General features: G+C 44.2%; 2 protein-coding genes across 3 annotated transcripts in view; one reads left to right on the forward strand and one right to left on the reverse strand.

Moving 5' to 3' along the window:
* abcd3a (ATP-binding cassette, sub-family D (ALD), member 3a) lies at positions 1–19,672 on the forward strand. Its single transcript, XM_058060951.1, has 23 exons — positions 1–341; positions 1,362–1,398; positions 1,474–1,572; positions 2,510–2,598; positions 2,899–2,968; positions 3,383–3,480; positions 5,706–5,829; positions 6,354–6,410; positions 7,682–7,824; positions 9,199–9,268; positions 9,366–9,435; positions 10,588–10,685; positions 10,997–11,088; positions 11,937–12,028; positions 12,213–12,285; positions 12,353–12,416; positions 12,699–12,776; positions 13,000–13,065; positions 13,153–13,242; positions 13,758–13,877; positions 14,629–14,733; positions 14,953–15,009; positions 16,203–19,672. Exons 1-23 carry the CDS (start codon positions 232–234, stop codon positions 16,278–16,280), a joined length of 1,980 nt encoding a protein of 659 aa, XP_057916934.1. The 5' UTR covers positions 1–231; the 3' UTR covers positions 16,281–19,672.
* The window catches only part of f3a (coagulation factor IIIa), a 6,197-nt gene continuing 4,139 nt past the window's right edge, over positions 18,902–20,959 (reverse strand). Inside the window, exons 6-7 of one of the 2 annotated variants that reach the window (XR_009120709.1) lie at positions 20,284–20,916; positions 18,902–20,211 (exon numbers count right to left, since the gene is read on the reverse strand). Coding sequence is in view for 1 of the 2 variants with exons in the window: in XM_058060962.1 (XP_057916945.1) it covers positions 20,771–20,916 (146 nt within the window). In the remaining variant the exon portion in view is untranslated. Of the gene's footprint in view, positions 20,917–20,959 lie in introns of both variants that reach the window. The other variant, XM_058060962.1, reaches the window with a different exon arrangement.

Genomic DNA, 20,959 nt, shown 5'->3' on the forward strand with positions numbered 1-20,959 from the left:
ATGCGACAAACCTTTACTGAACCGTCTTCCTTTCAGTTATTCTTCCATTAAATGACAGGAAACTCTTGACGAAATGGCTTAAGGAAGTGAAAAGTTGACGCGATATAACTGGTAGGCCCGAGGTAATGGTGTTTTGGCTTCTCATCTTGGACTTGAGTAAGATCTCATCTTGCAGCTGAGTAAAATCTCTGAAGCTCCTCTGAGCCGCAGACATTCGAGCGGTGGTAAAAAATGGCGGCTCTCAGTAAATATGTCACTGCCAAGAACTCCTCCATAGCAGGTGGCATATTGCTGCTGATATACCTGCTGAAAAACAGACGACGAGGGCCAGTGAAGGAATGGTGAGTGTTCAAGAAAAGGTTTATCTTTATCGAGCAAGTTGGTGGTTGGCGACTTGGACAGGTGACGACGACCAATGAAGAAAACTCCACAAATGAGAACATAAGCCGTTTTGTTCTTACTATCCAATAGCTAATCCTTCTGCAATAACCACTAATGTCGTGTCTATGCCAACCATACACATCACCGTGTAGTACAGTGTTTATTCAGCTTCCTGATGAATATAGTGTCCGACCTTGGTGTGTTTATTAGCGCGAATTGACATTGAAACTTTGGCTATGTTGACCTCCCGAACCCAGTTTAATGGAAGACTACTTTCTATTGTTTTTTAATCCATCGCTAAGCAAACATTGGCTAGTTCAAAGGTCACATGGTGCTTTATCTCAGCTTGTCATATCTCCAAAGTGTACTTTCTACCATCCCCGCCACATCACATCTCATTACTGGCTGATCCTTTCAATCTCTGGCATATTTGTGGGCATGCATTGCAACCTGTGCTAGTGGTTGTTGTCTGAAGTGCTCCAATCTTTGTGTTTGAGAACTAAACCAAATGCATGCAAGGACAGAGTGGAGGAAATAATGATAATTATTATTTCTTCAGTTTACTCACATACTGTATGAATACGCTATGTTGGGTTGATGAAACAGACATAGAGGACAGAGTGGAAGAAATGTATTCATTCATTTTCTACCGCTTATCCTCACAAGGGTCGCGGGGGTGCTGGAGCCTATCCCAGCTGTCTTTGGGAGCGGCGGGGTCCACCCTGGGCTGGTGGCCAGCCAATCCCAGAGCACATATAGACAAACAACCACATCGCGGACACGACTGTCTTAGTTCCTGTTTCTTCAGAGAAGAATCCACTTGAACTTTACTTGGGTTGTTTATATTGTTTATTTTTCTATATTGTGTATTCTGTACTGCTTAACTGACTCTGTACTCTTGCTGCTGTGCCATACAAATTTCCCCACTGAGGGACGAATAAAGGCATATCTTAATCTTAACTTTTGTCCTTTCTTTGCAGTCCAAAAGCAGGATCGGATCTGCTACTAAACATTGAGGTAAGTGGATTGTTTTGATTAAAAATGCTGTGGTAGCGCATCGACCATGAATCATTTGCTGTGTCCTACGTACAGAAGGATGGCAAAAAAGATCGTGCTGCAGTGGACAAGCTTTTCTTTCTTCGGATTCTACAGCTTTTGCGAATCATGGTTCCTGGTTTGTTCTGCATGGAGGTATGAATGGATATATTTCTATAGGTAAAGTCACTCACACGGGTGCAGGCCAGCATAGATAACACATTCACTGCAGTCAGATACTTAGAGGCAGGGATGATGTTATCATGGATGTTATTCTACTTGGTCCCCATAAGGTGTAGCAGTGTTGCTATTTAGTAGGCACAGCTGAAGGTGCTGTGGCTTATCCCACAGTGCATCCAGGAAGCATTCATACAACTTCACTTTTCCTACACAGTGGAACCTTGGCTTTTCTTATTTCTTCCTTCCAAAAGGTCAAAGAGCTACCAAAAGCCAGACCATTTGCCCCACTGGAAATAATTCATGAGTTCTCCTGTAGAAAACCATTGTACTCGTACGTACAGACAACAATGGAGGACACATCCCACGCAACACCCACAGGCAGAAAAAGGTGACATGGGCTTGTCTGACGCGGTGTGTATGAGTGTGCACTCGGCAGGTGTGTGCCATACACAGGCCATGAGCAAGTGACCGTGAAGTGATATTTAGTTTGGAGCCCTGGAGGGATAGCACCTTCAGCCTGGAACCACCACCATGTTTGGACTGCAAGGACTGCATATGTGCTGAAGAGCAGATTTTTATGTCATGACGGGGCTGTGCCATGTATTGCTGGGGGGTGTCATTTGTCCCAGGGAAATGTTCGCTTTTTTCCCTTTAACATTTCCTGATTCTATGACTTGGTTTGTTCCATTCACGTGCTGGAAGATGGCATCGCATCACCTTGTCTGCTTTTGTGTTGTGCAAGTTGAACATTTAGAAAACACGAGTGCAGGACGAGAGAGTCCTGGTGGGAGATAAGTATGTTCCAAAAGCCAAGGTCAAACACGTTAGTGCAGGAGAAGAAAGAAGATAATGTTCGCCACTTTTGTCTAACCATTACTGACGAGTAATTATGAACTGTTCTCTCTTGTCTCAGACGGGATACCTTCTTCTTATTGCTGTCATGTTGGTGGCGAGGACCTACTGTGACGTATGGATGATTCAAAATGGCACATTGATTGAAAGGTCAGCTTCTTTTCTCCTTTCCAGTATGAAGGTTAGAGTCTTTGTATTCCAAGTAGTTGGGGTGCTCCGATCAATCGGCCACACCACACCATACCATGTGTGAAGAGACTGAAGCAGCAACCTTACATCCTGTCTGAGACGCTTTGGAAAAAAACAAGCCATGTTTTACAAATTTCCCCACTGAGGGACGAATAAAGGCATATCTTAATCTTAGTGAAATGCAGTACTTGTCATGGCCGTACGTCCTAATGGCCTACTGTATATGTATGTCTCCACTGACGTTGTGCCTTTTTCTTCCAGTGCAATTATTGGTCGCTCAACTGAACACTTCAGGACCTACTTGTTCAGCTTTGTCCGATTCATGCCACTTGTAAGTGAAATATCAATAGCTTCAAATGGAAATGTCCTTTGGAGCATGTTGTTGTCTTCTCAAGCATTTTCAAAGGAACACACCATCACTTTAATGTGATCATGCTGGATGGACAGCCCCAATTAAAATACCTGTCCATTACAAAGGTGGGAGGCAGGGCTTGTGAGACCAGGCAGAAAATGTGAGACCCTTGCTGACGAAGGCAGTATGTGCTGCAAATTAGCCAGACATGAATGACATAGGCAGTAAATATAGTCAGTCATTTTGATCATATGATAAAAACCAGATTTCTTTTTGATATTTGTGCCATTGTTTACAGTAGCAAGGTATTCTTGGGCTGTGCAGGCAGTGAAATCCTAGTGATGACAAGAGGTCCATACTGGCTTCCAAAAGATGTGACGTGTGACCCTACAGATAGCCTTGGTGAACAACTTCCTCAAGTTGGGCCTGAACGAGCTGAAACTCAAGTTTCGAGAGAGGCTCACCAAGAAGCTGTATGACCAGTACTTACAGTAAGTCTTGACCTGAAAATATTCCATTCTTAGACGCCGCCTCAGCTACAAAATTCTTTCCCTGAATGTTCAATGAAAAAGTCCCATTTGCTGAGCCCATGTTTGGGCAAGCTGTGGGATCCAACATGGCCGCCCAGGTTGGGCTCCTGATAAAAATGTTAGAGCAGTTGAAAAACGTGAAGAATGTCCATTTTGCACTGTTCTCTGATCTTAAGGAGATTCTAGGTAGAGCTTGGAAATGCAAAAACAACAAAATGGGAGTGAGACAGAGAAAAATGTGGATTGAATGTGCTTTAGTGTCAGGTATTCACACTGGCGTCACCTCTTGACGGCAAAGGCAGCAAAGCTGCAGTCAGACAAACATCCTGAGGCAGATGGAACAGAAGAATGTCACCTCCATGGTCCTGATGGCTGCCATCCCGACCGGAGATCCCACCTGAGATGTTTTCCACACGGCACAGTGGAGGGGGCGCCATTGCGATCCTTCAATGGAACAGTGGAGCTTCTGGTGGTGCTGGGGCGTCAAACGATAGCCGGCAAGAAGGACTTCTTCCACGGGGATAAGCTGACCCCTTTGGATCTAAATCCAGTAGGGAATGTTTGGGCCCGGATTTACACATTTGGGCATCAGTTCCAGACAGTGGATGCCCTCCGTGAAGCCATCGTGATTAACAGGAATGGTGCAGTTAGTCATCACTGATTCCTTTCTCTTTTGGGGAGTTGAACTAGGGTATTAGTGTTAAGTGTCAGCTGTTAAAAAGTTGATTCATTTCACTCGGAGTGGAAGTGGTTGCATCACCTGGTGGGATTTTATAGGCACTGCCTGACTTTATTTAAACCACCGCCGCCGCTCGTAGATGATACCCTTAGTGGTTTAAAAGAACAGCTGGCACAAACAATGTCTGCATTTTTCAGCATTAGGAATTCAAGTGCATAACAATGTCGGGCACATCAGTTGCATATGCACACACACACGGTCAGTGTCAGGGTAGCCAATGTGGAGTCATTGTGTGGTACATTCACGCATGGCTAACAACAGTAGCTGACAACAACGTGGGTGTGGCTTGTAACCTGGGAACAGGAAGATGGCATGCATGCAATATGTTTTCAAAGTAAGTAATACTTGTCTTGATGGATTATGGCCTAAATAAATGAAGCATTTTCAAGTATATGCAAGGCTAAATGAACAAAAATAGAAATACCTTATAAGGCATTCTGGTATGCAGTATTGTAAACTGGTCACTAGATGTCAGTAATGTTTCTTTGCACAGGAAGGCCACTCCCAATGCTAATGTTAGGTCTATTATGTTTGATTTTCACTCTTGTGTCTGCTCCAGGGTGGGGTTAGCTTAACAGTCATCCCCACACACTGCATCATTTGAAAGGCTTCAGATGACAGAGATGGCAATTGGTGTCATACTTTGTTTTGGACAGATATGTAGATTGTTGCAAGGTTGAAGGTGAACATTTTGAGCATTTGAGGGATAAAATATTTCACGTAAAATGTCTAGCATGTAAATATCATGTATGTATATAAATATAAAATGTCCATTAGCTGTAAACCAACGTTTGCCCACCCCGTATATTGGGTAATTGAAGTGTAAAGGTCACTATAGGGCTGTTATTTCATGTCTACAGGGCTCTAATCAAGTTAAAGGTCATATTCTGGAGGTCATATTCACGGCAACATGCTAGTTCTGGTAATCCATGCATAAAGCTGGTTGCCACTGGAAGAAGTTTCACATTGGATATTAGTCCCCCTCACTCTGACTGATGGTTGTTTTTTATATTGGAAATCACACCACACATTGATCTATAACCGTGTCCAATGATTAGTCCTAAACAAAAGTATTTTGCACATTTTATTGGACGAGGGGCCTGACCCACAGAGCTTTGTTACAGAAGCCAAACAATATGCGGTGGAATAAAAAAAAAGTACATTCAGCCCTACTTTGCTTGCACAATTTTTTTTGTGCTTTGAGAGCTACTCTCATGACCAATTCCACAAATTCATGTTTGTAACATAAGGAAAAATAAAGGATCGGTATCAGATTGACAAAACGACCCAAAATAATCTGATGGGATGGCAAGCCAGACGATGTGGATGGGACATTCCTAAACAACCCACTAGCAACCAAATATAGTACACTATCAAATACGCCTTGTCTGGTCCTCTTGTCTGTGTTTTTTCTGGGTTTGTCTTCACCCTTGGTCTGGTCCCTCAGGGGTTTCACCTACTACAAAATGGGCAACTTGGACAACCGCATTGCCAACGCAGACCAGTTGCTAACGCAGGATGTGGAAAAATTCTGCAACAGTGTAGTGGACCTCTATTCCAACCTGAGCAAGGTACAAACACCCCAACTGTTTCATGACAAAGTTGAACTGCCGCAGCAGGTACCCTTCATCATTACACACAGGGACCCGCCTCACTTCCTGTTTTGTGTCTCTCTGAAACCTTTCCCCCTACAACCTGTGTCCTTTGGGAATCTTTACATGACAATCAATTGGAACAGCCGTTACCTTCCTACCTTCCAAATGGCATATATATACAGTACTTTCTTTCCAAAAGGTTCACTGAAGATTGTTCCTTCTTAGCGATTCCAGATAGGCTAGGAGACAAAATCAGCACATTTGCTCTTTTGTAGCTTTCATTGTAATAATTGTAAATATATATATATATATATGTGTGTATGAAAATGTGTGTAGCAAGCCTATTCTCCCAGTGTGACAGAGAAACAAGCCAGGATGGCTAAATGAAGATGTAGTGATGTAGTGTAGTGTTTTGTAGTGTGTAGTGTTTGTTCAAAGTGGTTTATGCTTTGTGCTGTCTGGTATGGTCACCAACATAGAAATCATGTCGTTTTCTGCAGCCCTTGCTGGATATTGGCCTGTACATCTTCAAGCTAGCAAGTGCCATCGGAGCCCAGGTGAGTCAGTGTGCTTTCCAGTTGAACTGCTGTAGACTAGACCAGTGTTTGCATCCCGTTTGGCTGCGAGACCCACCATCACCCTGTAATGACGTGGAAATCCAAGTTACAGAAATATTGAAAGGCCCGTTTGCAACAATGATGTGGCTGCCTACAGGGCACGTGTGGCAAACACCCTCTTTTTCAATACGTTTTCATCCACTAATTCAAGAAGGGTCATAGGTCAGCGTTCAGTACATGGGGTATCCGGGTCTGTAGATGGAACTGAGCATGAACAGAATGAATTGGACATGAAACTGTAGCTGTAGGTCTTCATTGTGGGCAGGATTCCCCACGCAACACCAGGTGAGCTGGATGGTGAGATGCTGGTATCCTACGGCATGCTTTGCTTCAGCAGATATCCAGCAGCGTGTCGGACAGACGGCACGTTAACTTCACACAGAATGTCCTTCCCCTGCTGCTCAGGCTTGGCCAAGTCGCCCGTAGACATGAAGGCAAATGGAACACGCACTAGGTGCATTCAGGGACATCGGGTCATTACACAATTGTTTTTAGCAAGACCAGCTGCCCACTATTAACAGCTCCACAAGCCACAGTTGAGAATCACCGCTTGAGTGCCTGTCCCGCAGGAAGGTTTTCAGGCAGTTTATTGTTTCAGCCTTTCATCCACACGGCGTTTTACAAATGCCTTCCAGGGTGGGAACATCTGATAAGTCTACTGCCACTTTCTGAAAACAATGACATCACTGCCCCATTGCTGTCATGTGACCAGAAGCGAGCCAACGTAATATCTGAATATTTCCACTGTCAACATTCTCCTGATATGTTTTTGTCTCATAATCCAAATTTACTCGCTGTAGGCATTCCACTGTGTCCTAAGTCTAGACCAGCCTTGTTGGCATATGTTCTTTCTTCTTCTATGGGTTTGCTGCGTCATACTGTATGTCTATGTTCATCGTGCCACATGAAGGTGTGCCTCTTTCACTCAGTAAAAGCTTCCTGTGCGGATGGGACGATGTACTCATTTCACACCGTGGATGGGATTTATTGTAACCCACCAAAAGAAAAATAACTAATAATTCACTCAGGTAGTCACACTCATAGAATGGTCTTCACCCACAAACGTTACGTTAAATGTTACACGTGTGTACTTTTTTATTGATGTTCTTCAGAGGCGCTAATGGAAAAGCGACAATAGCGCTTTGTTCAGCCAAGTAGGTACTGTACTACGGACTACGGGACGAGCCATCTCCATGTCTTTACTAACCCAGGGCCCAGCCATCATGATGTCATATCTGCTCATCTCGGGTTTGCTGCTGACCAGACTGAGGAGACCCATCGGCAAAATGACAGTCACAGAGCAGCGATATGAGGGAGAGTACCGCTACGTCAACTCTCGCCTCATCACCAACAGGTAAACACAGCAGCTGGGAGCGTGGAGTTCCTTGCAATATGCTCACTTATAGCTTAGTCTATTTCAAATGTTGCATTGGACTACCTTCCTCACTCCTTACCCTTCCTTCTTCCCTCCTTACCCTTCCTTACCCTTCCCTCTTCACTCCTTACCCTTCCTTCTTCCCTCCTTACCCTTCCTTACCCTTCCCTCTTCACTCCTTACCCTTCCTTCTTCCCTCCTTACCCTTCCTTACCCTTTCCTCTTCACTCCTTACCCTTCCTTACCCTTCCCTCTTCACTCCTTACCCTTCCTTCTTCCCTCCTTACCCTTCCTTACCCTTCCCTCTTCACTCCTTACCCTTCCTTCTTCCCTCCTTACCCTTCCTTACCCTTCCCTCTTCACTCCTTACCCTTCCTTCTTCCCTCCTTACCCTTCCTTACCCTTCCCTCTTCACTCCTTACCCTTCCTTCTTCCCTCCTTACCCTTCCTTACCCTTCCCTCTTCACTCCTTACCCTTCCTTCTTCCCTCCTTACCCTTCCTTACCCTTTCCTCTTCACTCCTTACCCTTCCTTACCCTTCCCTCTTCACTCCTTACCCTTCCTTCTTCCCTCCTTACCCTTCCTTACCCTTCCCTCTTCACTCCTTACCCTTCCTTCTTCCCTCCTTACCCTTCCTTACCCTTCCCTCTTCACTCCTTACCCTTCCTTCTTCCCTCCTTACCCTTCCTTACCCTTCCCTCTTCACTCCTTACCCTTCCTTCTTCCCTCCTTACCCTTCCTTACCCTTCCCTCTTCACTCCTTACCCTTCCTTCTTCCCTCCTTACCCTTCCTTACCCTTTCCTCTTCACTCCTTACCCTTCCTTACCCTTCCCTCTTCACTCCTTACCCTTCCTTACCCTTCCCTCTTCACTCCTTACCCTTCCTTACCCTTCCCTCTTCACTCCTTACCCTTCCTTACCCTTCCCTCTTCACTCCTTACCCTTCCTTACCCTTCCCTCTTCACTCCTTACCCTTCCTTCTTCCCTCCTTACCCTTCCTTACCCTTTCCTCTTCACTCCTTACCCTTCCTTACCCTTCCCTCTTCACTCCTTACCCTTCCTTACCCTTCCCTCTTCACTCCTTACCCTTCCTTACCCTTCCCTCTTCACTACTTACCCTTCCTTACCCTTCCCTCTTCACTCCTTACCCTTTCTTACCCCTCCTTACTCCTTTTTTTCACTCTTTACCCTTCCTTACCCCTCCTTCTTCACTCCTTACCCTTCCTTACCCTTCCATCTTCACGACTTACCCCTCATTCTTCACTCCTTACCCTTCCTTTTTGTTCACATGCCTGGAAATGGAGGACCATGGAAACCAAATGCTAATGAGATGTTTTTCTTCATGGTTTTCAGTGAGGAAATCGCCTTCTACAACGGGAACGTGAGAGAAAAACAGACCATTCACAGCACGTTTCAGAAACTGGTAGGGAACAGGATGAGCAGCAATCATTGGAGTTGGCTAGATAATTCATATATTTATATTCATATATTTATATACGTATTTGACCTTTCTTTTGCAGGTTGACCATTTACACAACTTCATATTCTTTCGTTTTTCAATGGGATTTGTGGATAGCATCATTGCCAAGTGTAAGTGGAAGTGTTTATCATCCCACAAGAACATTTTCTGACACGGGAGTTCAAACTTACTATGACTTATTGATGCTCAAATAATGACAAGATATAAAATGATATAATATAAATTTTATATATAATATATTATAAAATGAACAAGTATAGCCGTCCCTTCTTGCTTCATTGGCTCCAGAGCAGACTGCCGTAGGTGAATGTATGTGCATGCGTAGGTTTTCTCCTGTACGCCCCCCCCCCCCCCCCCATTCCAAAAACATGTTAGCTTCATTGGCCACTCCAAATTGTCCACAGGTACGAATGTGAGTGTGAATGGTTGTTTGTCTGTATGTGCCCTGGGATTGGCTGGCCACTGGTCCAGGGTGGACCCCGCCTCTCCCCCAAGACAGCAGGGATAGGCTCCAGCACGCCTGCGACCCTTGTGAGGAAAGTTCCTTGTATCTCCAACGTAATGTGGGTTGATGGCATGTCAATCAGCCTATCAGCCATCCTCACTGTGATGCGTGTCACATAAATGCAAAGATGCACACTGGGAGAGTACTGCTAGCTGTGTTTGTGCCACATTGCACCCCGCCCATCTCTCAGGTGACACCAGGCGATCGAGCTAACTAGTTTGCCTCCACATGATTTCTTCTAAAGTTAAGAATAGGGTTGAAACACGAGTGAAATATTATTGAAATATTACTCTCCGTTTGCACACATCATTCTTCCTCTTGAATTCCTTTTCGTTATTCCTTTCCTTCTTCAGTGTCTGTGAGAGCTAAGTCAAATTCATACTTGGCCAGTAGAGCTGAGTGTGATTCGAATTGTGAACCTGAGTGGGGAAGAAGGAGAAAGTAAGACGCCACAAGGAACTTTTTTTCACTGTCATGTCTGACTCTTCATCCATGGCTGACTAAATGCAGGTAGTGTCTGATCTTTACTGATGCCTAGTAGTGGCAGACTACTTGTGTCTTGTCTTGTTTGATATCTGTAGGCCTTAGTCAGACATGAAATAGCCATTTGTTATTTTTCAAAATGCACGAGAGAGCAGTGTTGGAGCCACAATGTAGCGAGGGACGGCTATTCGGTTATGATCTGAAAACTGCCTACCTATAATGTCATGCTTTCTATATTCCTTTTTTACCTGTATGTGTGTGTGATCTGCTGCAGACATTGCCACTGTGGTGGGTTATCTGGTGGTCAGCAGGCCGTTCTTAAACCTCTCCCATCCACGACATCGGCACAGCACACAGTCTGAGCTACTGGAGGTCAGAGGTGGCAGTCATACCTGACACACACACACCCCATACGAATACACATACTCTGCTCATTCCCAAATTACATTTGGAATTTTGAATTCTTCTTGCAACCGTTACCGGAAATCCACGTGTCTTGGCAACTGAACAAAGATTGCAACACAGCTTTTCTTTACCTTTCAATCCAAGGAAGTAAAAAAATGAGAATATCTCAAACTAGAAATGCTGGAATAGAAGTTACTCTAGCTGCTTATGCAGTTGTTCGTCCACCTCAGATCATCGTTCTATGTCCGGTTCCTCTCATAATAAGACATTTTCTGTAGGATTATTATCAGAGTGGGAGGATGCTCCTGAGGATGTCCCAAGCCCTTGGAAGGATTGTTCTGGCTGGTCGAGAAATGACCAGGCTGTCTGGGTGAGTACTTGCAGTATTTGTGAGCGCAACATATCCCAACTTTACAACTATGGCCGAGTGGTTCGCATGGAGGCCCCCCCAGGCAGGTGATGGGGAAGACCCGGATTTGGAATCTGCGCTGGGGCATCTCTTTGTGCAGTTTGCATGTTCTCCGGATACTTTACTTTCCGCTTTCCTCCCCCATCCCAAAAACATGTTAGCGTCATTGGCCACTCTAAATGTCCATAAGTATGAATGTGGGTGGGAATGGTAGTTTGTCTATTTGGGCTGTGTACCCCACCTCTTGCCTGAAGTCAGCTGGGATAGGCTCCACCATACCCACGACCCTAGCGAGGATAAGCGACATAGAAAATGGATGGGTGGACGTTTAGTTTGGAGCCAACTGATGATGAAAACCGAGGTTCCGCTGTAAAAAACACAATTAGTAATAGATGACTGTAACAAGCGAAACCAACACCAGACGAACATAACCAGCATGTTGCAGGCAAGAGATGGTGGGGAGGAGAGCCAGGTATCTGCTATTTCCTGTGAAGGTCCAAGTACAAGGATCTGGGTCTGGGCCTGCGGCCTGGCTATAGCAGCACCACAAGCTGCTGACCATGTGTCAGTGATCCATGACTATATAAAAGTGTATTGGTATAGTTGTATGTAATTAGAATGTAGAGAATTTCCAAAGTGAAGATTATGATGGCATTATATTTGCTAAACATTCCAACACGTAGCGTTTGGTCAGTCAGGGCTGCCTGGACAGGCAGTGTATGTAGATGTGATGTACTTGTACTTGTATACGGTATGGACACTCCACATTGTTTCTGATGATGTGGTTATTGTCTTTGTCTCCCCTGCAGATTCACATCTCGTATCACTGAGCTGATGAAAGTCCTAAAGGAGTTAAATTTGGGCAAATATGAGCGCACCATGGTGTCCCAGCAAGAGAAGGGTACGTTGTGTTTTTTGTCCTTGTGTTAGCACAATTCACACACTATTATCTTCTGATGCAAGGGTAGAAATGACACAGCTCTTCCCTACGTCAAGCTGCCTTGGTCGTACCAAGGACGTCAAATAGCGTATAAACTAAAGACATTTGACTAAACCTGACTAATTTGATGTTCTTTTTACTGCAGAATCTGACACGACAGAAAGAAATCTACTGGTGCCTGGAAGTGGTAAAATCATCAACCGAGATAACATCATCAAGTGAGTGTCTGTCTCTCTTTCTTCATTTGTTGTGGCAGAGTTCAATCATGTCATCGAAATGTTGCAGATTTGACCATACCCCCTTGGCAACACCAAATGGAGACATCCTCATCAGAGAGCTCACATTTGAGGTACTACACTTGCCCTAAAATACTTCCTTCTGCAAAGCTGTACTCGACTCAAGTAGCCGAGTGATGAGCTGAGTTCAACTTGGCAGGACACCTTAGGTCATTGGATAATTCCTCTGTGCACGCTAGTGTGCTGGGGCACAGAGGTTGAAAATCACTGCCTTCGGGGACTCTTCTTGTGTCTAAACAGTACTCATGTCATTGTAATGAACAACATACAGTAGGGGAAAACATGGAGTGTTCACTACAATTATGTCCATAACTTTACTCTCCCGCCCACTAAAGGTGAGTTCTGGCACCAATGTTCTTGTGTGTGGACCAAATGGTTGTGGCAAGAGCTCGCTGTTTCGAGTGCTTGGAGAGGTAAGAGGATTCGCCTGTTTATCATTTTACTTTCCCTCTGCAGCCTGAGCTCAGGTCAACACCTTAGGCAAATGCTAGTGCTGCAGTATAAAATACAAAATGTACATAAGCAGGACAGAGTACATGGAATGTAAAGTAAATGGTCTCCAGCCAGATAGCCCAAGCCTTGCCTAAAGTCAGCTGGGATAGGCCTGTGAAAGTGATTTCTTCCTTTCTTTTTTAGCTTTGGCCTCTGTTTGGAGGACAGCTGACTAAACCAGAGAGAGGGAAGCTCTTCTATGTTCCACAGGTACCATAAAACTACCAAGTATATCTTGCTGAAAATTCATTCAAAGCGCCACCATGTCCACTGACACTTGGCTTTTTCATTTCCTAGAGACCCTATATGACTCTGGGTTCTCTGAGAGATCAGGTTATCTACCCTGACACTCAGGAAGACCAGAGGAAGAAGGGAATATCTGATCAGGTTAGGCTTTGGGTCATCCTTCACTCTTGTTGCACCACACGTGCACTCATAGCATGAATCCATGCTCATGCACGTGTCACGCCACACACAATGCCACAAAGTTGTTGACAAAATTGCCTATTGCATATATAATAGCATGTAGAGCATATATAGCATGTAGTAGTGTATATATATCATATAGTATGTATAGCGTGTATTGTATAAGATGTATAGCATGTACGTATAGGATGATAGCGCGTATATGATGTATAGAGTGTATAGGATGTATGGTGTGTATATACGTATAGCCTGTATAGGATGTATCGTATATATCGCATGTATAGTGTGTATATATAGCATTTATTGTGTGTATAGGATGTATAGAATGTATAGCATGTATAGTATAGCGTGTATGGGATGTATGGCATGTATAGAATATATGTGGTTAGCTAATATGTGTATATGTCCTTCTAGCAAGTTAGCTAATGTGTGTGCATATGTCCGTCTCACTTGTGTGTGTGCGATGGTGTGTCCAGGTATTGAAGGAGTACTTGGACAAGGTTCAGCTGGGCCACATCTTGCAGAGGGAGGGGAGTTGGGACTGTGTGCAGGACTGGATGGATGTTCTAAGTGGAGGAGAAAAGCAGAGGATGGCTGTAAGTTGTCATCTTTTCTGTCAGTTTATAGTTTTTTTAGTCTTTATTAGTCCAGTCATTAGTTTGGAAGCAAATCATGTCATTTCATGGACAGTCCGTGTGTTGAAAAAAAAAAGTAATGCATTTGTGTATATTTGTAAAAGAGCAGTGGCTGAAGTAGTTATTTCCCTGACTGCAAGTCCTCAAGAAGATTGTAGTAACTGGATTGTAACTGCATTGCAATGTTCTGGGGGAAATTTCACTTTTTTTTAATCTTTCACAATCCTCATGTGAAACATGAACACATATTTCTTTCCCTTTTCTGTGCAATCTAGCACGAGAAAATGAGTTCATATACTAGTCCATGCTGTAGACAGAACTAACATAATACAAGTATGTGTATCTATCAGTGAGAAAAAAGTTACAATCATCCAAATAGGGCAAGCATTACGTTAGCATCAGCATTTTGTTATCATGTGTACATGTTAACGCATGGATATCAAACCATGCAACGTTGGTAGAGGTTTTTTTTATAGGGCTTCATAGTGGAAATAGGTGTATCCCAATGACAGCATTGTAAGCTAGCTCATATTAACACATTTTCTTGTGTTATAATGTACAGAAAAAGGAAATAATTACTATGTATTGGTGTTTCACATAAGGATTGGGAATGATGGGCCACATTCCAAAAAGTGCACTTGTTTAAATCCCCTTTAAAGTGGACAGACAAAGCAGGACTCATTTGGGTTGTTTTTTTGATTGACCTTTGTAGATGGCCCGACTCTTCTACCACAAACCCCAGTTTGCCATCCTGGATGAGTGCACCAGTGCTGTGAGTGTGGATGTGGAGGACTACATCTACAGCCACTGCAGGATGGTACAGTGTCTTTCCACACAGGATACTGTAACTTGAATGGAGTCTTATTTGGAGGATAGTACCCGATATGTCCGCATGGTTTGAAAAGCTTAGCACACTGATGCACATACGGAATGCCAGATTCTCAGCCATTTTGCAAAGCAGAGAAAGCATGTTACCCTCTGCCTGGTGAAAAATGAAGTCGAATGAAAGTGATGGCATGTTGTTCTTGTTTTGCAGGTGGGCATTACTTTGTTTACGGTGTCTCACAGAAAGTCTCTTTGGAAGCATCATGAGGTAACATCAATTCATTTCTATCCATACATTTAGTGGCATCCTTTGAGGAATGCATCATATTTACCATCACCATGACACTATGGGCTCTCTTTTCGTAGACCAGGTGCTGCGCCATGCCAACAGGGTGTGGCCAGCGCACTTTGCAATTTTCATGAGAAGCACATTCTGGTGCAGCGCCCCGCACCCACGCCTCCATCCCTTCCACTGGCCAAGTGGCAAGGAGGGAGGAGAGAAGGCGCTTCTCGTTGCCTTAAATGCGCAGAGCCCACTGGACTGCGCGTCACCACGTAGACCAGCTCTGCTCCTGACAGTCACATTAAACACAGCAGCAGGCTAATCCAGGCATCGTGCTTGAGATCCACCTGCATTCATGCTGTTGTCACCAAATAGGAGAACTTTTGATGGTATATTCTCAGGAGCTCCTCATCCTCCTTGCATGTACTCCATCTTCTCAGATCACGTTAAGAATAAAGATCGAGACTGGCTCTACGCTAGGGCTTTCATTCATTCATTTTCTATACCGCTTATCCTCACTAGGGTGGATATGCTGGAGCCTATCCCAGCTGTCTTCGGGCGAGAGGCGGGGTGCACCCTGCAGTGGTGGCCAGCCAATCCCAGGGCACATATAGTCCAACAACCATTCCCACCCACATTCATACCTATGGACAATTTGGATTGGCCAATTTAACCTGACATGTTTTTGGAATGTTGGAGGAAAGCAGAGTACCTGGGGAAAAGTCACGCACGCACAGGGAGAACATGCAAACTCCACACAGAGAGGCCTGAGCAGAGATTCCAACCCAGGTCTCCTAACTGTGTGACCCTTAAATAAATGGCTTGTCCCCTGAAAAGAATATTTTTGAAGTGAAAAGTGACACACATGCAACTGTCACCTCTGTGGCCGGGCTGCGTGTGTGTCCCCACCCAATTCCCCCCCATGCAGACATGGTTGTTTTTTGGCCGCACCAAGTGGCAAGTGGTTCATTGTAGATAGCATGATTCCAAAATGACATTCATGCATGATGCATGATGAGTACATATGTGGCTGAAGGATGTATAGTGTATGTATAGTGTATGTAAAGTGTACATACCGTATGCTAGTATAGGTGTTCTAGTGTAGGTGGCCAGGCATCAGTGGAGTGGAAGTATATTTGATGCTTTCTGACTTGGTGTGTATCCTTTTTCCCATCCAGTACTATCTGCACATGGACGGCAGAGGAAGCTATGAATTTCAAGCCATCACTGAAGAGACTGTGGAGTTTGGCTCTTAGTCGCTTGGTGAGTCCTGACTCACGTGACTTGCACTGCTCTGCTAATCCATTTGCACACCCTCGTTAATAGTCATGAGATTTTCACTAAATGAGCTGTACTACACGTTTGTCACTCACACAAAGGAGTTGCCAATATGGTGACTTACAAACATGATGATGTCATTGTTGACTTAAAAAGATTGTACTAGTAAATATATGTAATTACTCATGATTTCTCAAGGTAATCTTGTCATCATAAAGTGTCTTTTTGAGTCGAGATAAGAGATGAGCTCATTCAAGTTGAAATGGGACAGATTTAACATCTGGACAGTTCCAGGTGGTCCTCAGATTACGTAGGTCTTCCTTTCACCTTGGCCTCTTAATGCTAACCAAGACATCACATCGGCAGATTATGTAGGTCTTCCTTTCACCTTGGCCTCTTAATGCTAACCAAGACATCACATCGGCAGATTACGTAGGTCTTCCTTTCACCCTTGCCTCTTAATGCTAACCAAGACATCACATCGGCAGATTATGTAGGTCTTCCTTTCACCTTGGCCTCTTAATGCTAACCAAGACATCACATCGTCAGATTATGTAGGTCTTCCTTTCACCCTTGCCTCTTAATGCTAACCAAGACATCACATCGTCAGATTATGTAGGTCTTCCTTTCACCCTTGCCTCTTAATGCTAACCAAGACATCACATCGGCAGATTATGAAGGTCTTCCTTTCACCCTTGCCTCTGAATGCTAACCAAGACATCACATCGGCAGATTATGTAGGTCTTCCTTTCACCCTTGCCTCTGAATGCTAACCAAGACATCACATCGGCAGATTATGTAGGTCTTCCTTTCACCTTGGCCTCTTAATGCTAACCAAGACATCACATCGGCAGATTATGTAGGTCTTCCTTTCACCCTTGCCTCTGAATGCTAACCAAGACATCACATCGGCAGATTATGTAGGTCTTCCTTTCACCTTTGCCTCTGAATGCTAACCAAGACATCACATACAGTCATAAAAAGTATGAAAGGAAAGCATTGCAAACTTTTAACTCTGTGCTCGCTACAAAGGTTGTTGCAAGAGAGGGAGAGACAGCCATATCCATTTTACTTTATAGTGCTCGTCATGTTTGAGAGCCGCTCCACATTTTCCCACATCTAATTTCACTTTCACTTTCCTTTCCCCCAAAAATACCTTCCTCCCACCGCATATTGTAAAAATCAAATGAAAGCAAAATAAGGCAGCAGTATCAAGAGGAGAAAGAAGAGCCACAGGTGTTATGTAAGGAGGAAGAGTAACCATTAATAATAATAACACATGTTGACAATTCAAATATGACAATGCTCCCTTTCCTTTGGGTTTGGGAGGTCTGCTTCCTCCTGTTAGATCATGCTAATAACCATCCACTGCATGCAAGACCAGTAAGAGTCTTTGTTGCACCGCATGGGAGTCGTCCTCCTTACCGTCCAGTCTAGTTGGTGTTTGCGGATGAGAATGAGGGTTTGCAAGCACCTTGCCAACCAGGAAAGAGCGTACCCTCAGGACCACCTGTATTCATTGTGGAAAGTTCATATTCAACCTGACAACACATTTCAACCCGGTCAAGGTTGTATTTGTTATGCCGATGGTCGATACTCGTGTGTTTCAAGTTTCACTGATGATCATCAATTGTAGCTGCACTTTTTCTTCATTAGTCTCAGCGCTGATCAACTTGAACTGACAAAGCCTCAATGTATGACATTTCTCAAATGATGCGGGGACCATGAGTCTGTATGAAATAACCAGCTAATAAACAACCCTTTCATTGAACCCCACGTTGCAACCCCCCCACCTATAAGAGTTCTTTCTTCTTGCTTTTGAATGTAGAATTTTCACTGTGGTTCAGAGTTGTTGTTCTGCAATTTCTTCCAGCCCTTTTGGAAAATAGAATCGAGTTGGCCCGGCCTGCGGACCTTATCAAACAAAGTGCTTACAGCGATCTGCATCGTTAAGCCATTTAACTCCGGTACTACAGCAAAACATGCTGGCAAGTGCGTCATCCGCCCATTGCACAGATGCAAACTCTTCTGGGTTACACATCTCATGGATTGTGATGTTTTTGTGTTGCTATAAATTAGCGTAGCCTTTGCTCTGTATTGAAAGTAACAACTGGGCCAAAACAAGCATACAACAAGCCGACCAGCAGAAAGTAGACATTTCCCCTCTCCCGTGTCAAAATATCCATTTTGGCCCTCACGCTAAAGTAGACCTTGAGTTTTGGCCCAGTGTGACTCCAGCTGTATGCATGCAGCGCCACCAAGCTATGGAAGAGAACATGCAGTATACTGCTTAGCAACAACTATCCGCCGTTCAACCTCGAGCATTAAAAGATAAGTCTCCAGCTGCTGGCTTCAAGGTTTGGACTCCCAGTTAGAAATGTTCACTTGAAGGTATCAAGTGATTACTACTGCTTATTCCTGTCACTTGTTCAATATTACATCCCTTTGAGATGTGTATGTATGCAAACTGTCAACTGGGACTGCCCAACCTTTTTTGACCCACGCAGTGGCTTGCGTTCCAACAATATCTGGCGGACAGGACGGAATATGATGTATAAGTAATGTATATTTGATGTATTGTGTAAAAGACAGATCAACATGAAATTCAAAGCACTACATGAATACATCATCACATCTTAGCTTGATGCTTCCCATATAGTAGCAGCATTTGGAGCAAATAGGAGGTGGAAGAAAAAGTCTAGCGGCGCAGCCTGGGACAAAGTTAGCAAAGTGGCGCATTTGGGACGGGCCACCGCTCGCAACAAACATGCAAAAAATATACATACAAAAACTTGGAACTGTATATATATTTTTTTAATGAAATAATCACCCTTATTTCCCCAATTAATGCATTTGCATAAAATGTGATTAATAATGAACACATTCATTTTTTTTAATCATTATCATTCGGCCCTGTCCATGGTGCTGTTTTCGGCCCCGTCCATGGTGCTGTTTACCAAACAGTGCTGAAGCATTTTAGTGTTTATAAACAACAGTCTAGTCAATGGTGATGGACTCCTTTATGTCAGTTTCCAGTGTGAAAGAAGCTAAATATTGGAAGAGTGTACACAAAGCCAATCATTCATCTCAACAAAACAATGACACTCGCAGGAATTTTTCTCTTGGATCTTATATCCAATATCACCATCACCTCAATCTTTCAAATATCTTTTCAGCTATGCGTGCCGTACATGAAAGTACGTGCTTTGCCTGACCAGCTTATCTTATCACTCTTTGTTGCTTCCAACATCACCTTCAATCAGAAGGTGAAAGTGTCAACATCACGTCGGTCTCTCCGTAGCAAGGTGAACGTGTCCACATCACCTTCTCAGTAGTAAGGTGAACGTGTCCACATCACATCACCTTCTCAGTAGTAAGGTGAACGTGTCCACATCACATCGCCTTCTCAGTAGTAAGGTGAACGTGTCCACATCACATCGCCTTCTCAGTAGTAAGGTGAACGTGTCCACATCACATCACCTTCTCAGTAGTAGGGTGAACGTGTCCACATCACGTCGCCTTCTCAGTAGCAAGGTGAACGTGTCCACATCACATCACCTTCTCAGTAGCAAGGTGAACGTGTCCACATCACATCACCTTCTCAGTAGCAAGGTGAACGTGTCCACATCACATCACCTTCTCAGTAGTAAGGTGAACGTGTCCACATCACGTCGCCTTCTCAGTAGCAAGGTGAACGTGTCCACATCACATCACCTTCTCAGTAGCAAGGTGAACGTGTCCACATCACATCACCTTCTCAGTAGTAGGGTGAACGTGTCCACATCACGTCGCCTTCTCAGTAGCAAGGTGAACGTGTCCACATCACATCACCTTCTCAGTAGCAAGGTGAACGTGTCCACATCACATCACCTTCTCAGTAGCAAGGTGAACGTGTCCACATCACGTCGCCTTCTCAGTAGTAAGGTGAACGTGTCCACATCACATCGCCTTCTCAGTAGCAAGGTGTCAACATCACATCACCTTCTCAGTAGTAAGGTGAACGTGTCCACATCACATCGCCTTCTCAGTAGCAAGGTGTCAACATCACATCACCTTCAGTCGGAAGTTGAACGTGTCAAAGTGTCTTGTTGTGTCCAAACTAGAACTACACAGACGTGTAGTGGGACAAGTGGAGCGATGCCGTCAATCTGGTGCTTCGTCTTGGCTGGTGAGTTGGGTGTCTGGTGACAGCCCGAATCTGCATTCATCTTTTTAACACAGTGTGGCAAAGGTCAACAAGGCTTTTTTTATATGTACAATTGTTGATTCTGTGTCTTTTGGTCCTTTTGCTTTGTCATGCTGATATTAGCTCAGTGTCGGGAATGGCCAACATTCTTCCTGCCTGAGAAGGACACTGTCAGACAAAAAGAGGCCGCTGAATGACCTGATGAAGGACAATATTCACAGGCGGTTTCACAGAAACTACTCTTCATTCCTGTCTAAGGAAATGAACTTTTTGTGGGTGACATTAGACACTCTGTAGTGGAACCCCTTCTTTTTCACTTTTCTCACGTTTCTTCCTCCGCCTGCAGCACACCGTCGTTACCACGGTGATGACAGCCATCAGCAGCAAAACGAGGAGGATGCCACCTGCAATCACGCCCACTGAATACACTGTTGGAAAACACAGATATTGTACTGATACACACCAGTACTG

The sequence above is a fragment of the Doryrhamphus excisus genome, chromosome 21 (assembly GCF_030265055.1).
Source record: "Doryrhamphus excisus isolate RoL2022-K1 chromosome 21, RoL_Dexc_1.0, whole genome shotgun sequence".
In the NCBI taxonomy this organism is placed as follows: domain Eukaryota; kingdom Metazoa; phylum Chordata; class Actinopteri; order Syngnathiformes; family Syngnathidae; genus Doryrhamphus; species Doryrhamphus excisus.

Bases quoted from the DNA above. Each gene is read 5' to 3' on its own strand.
- abcd3a (XM_058060951.1), top strand. From the start codon at position 232: ATGGCGGCTCTCAGTAAATATGTCACTGCCAAGAACTCCTCCATAGCA. The intron at 1,399-1,473 runs GTAAGTGGATTG...TCCTACGTACAG, and splicing joins ATCTGCTACTAAACATTGAG to AAGGATGGCAAAAAAGATCG. The intron at 7,825-9,198 runs GTAAACACAGCA...CATGGTTTTCAG, and splicing joins TCTCGCCTCATCACCAACAG to TGAGGAAATCGCCTTCTACA.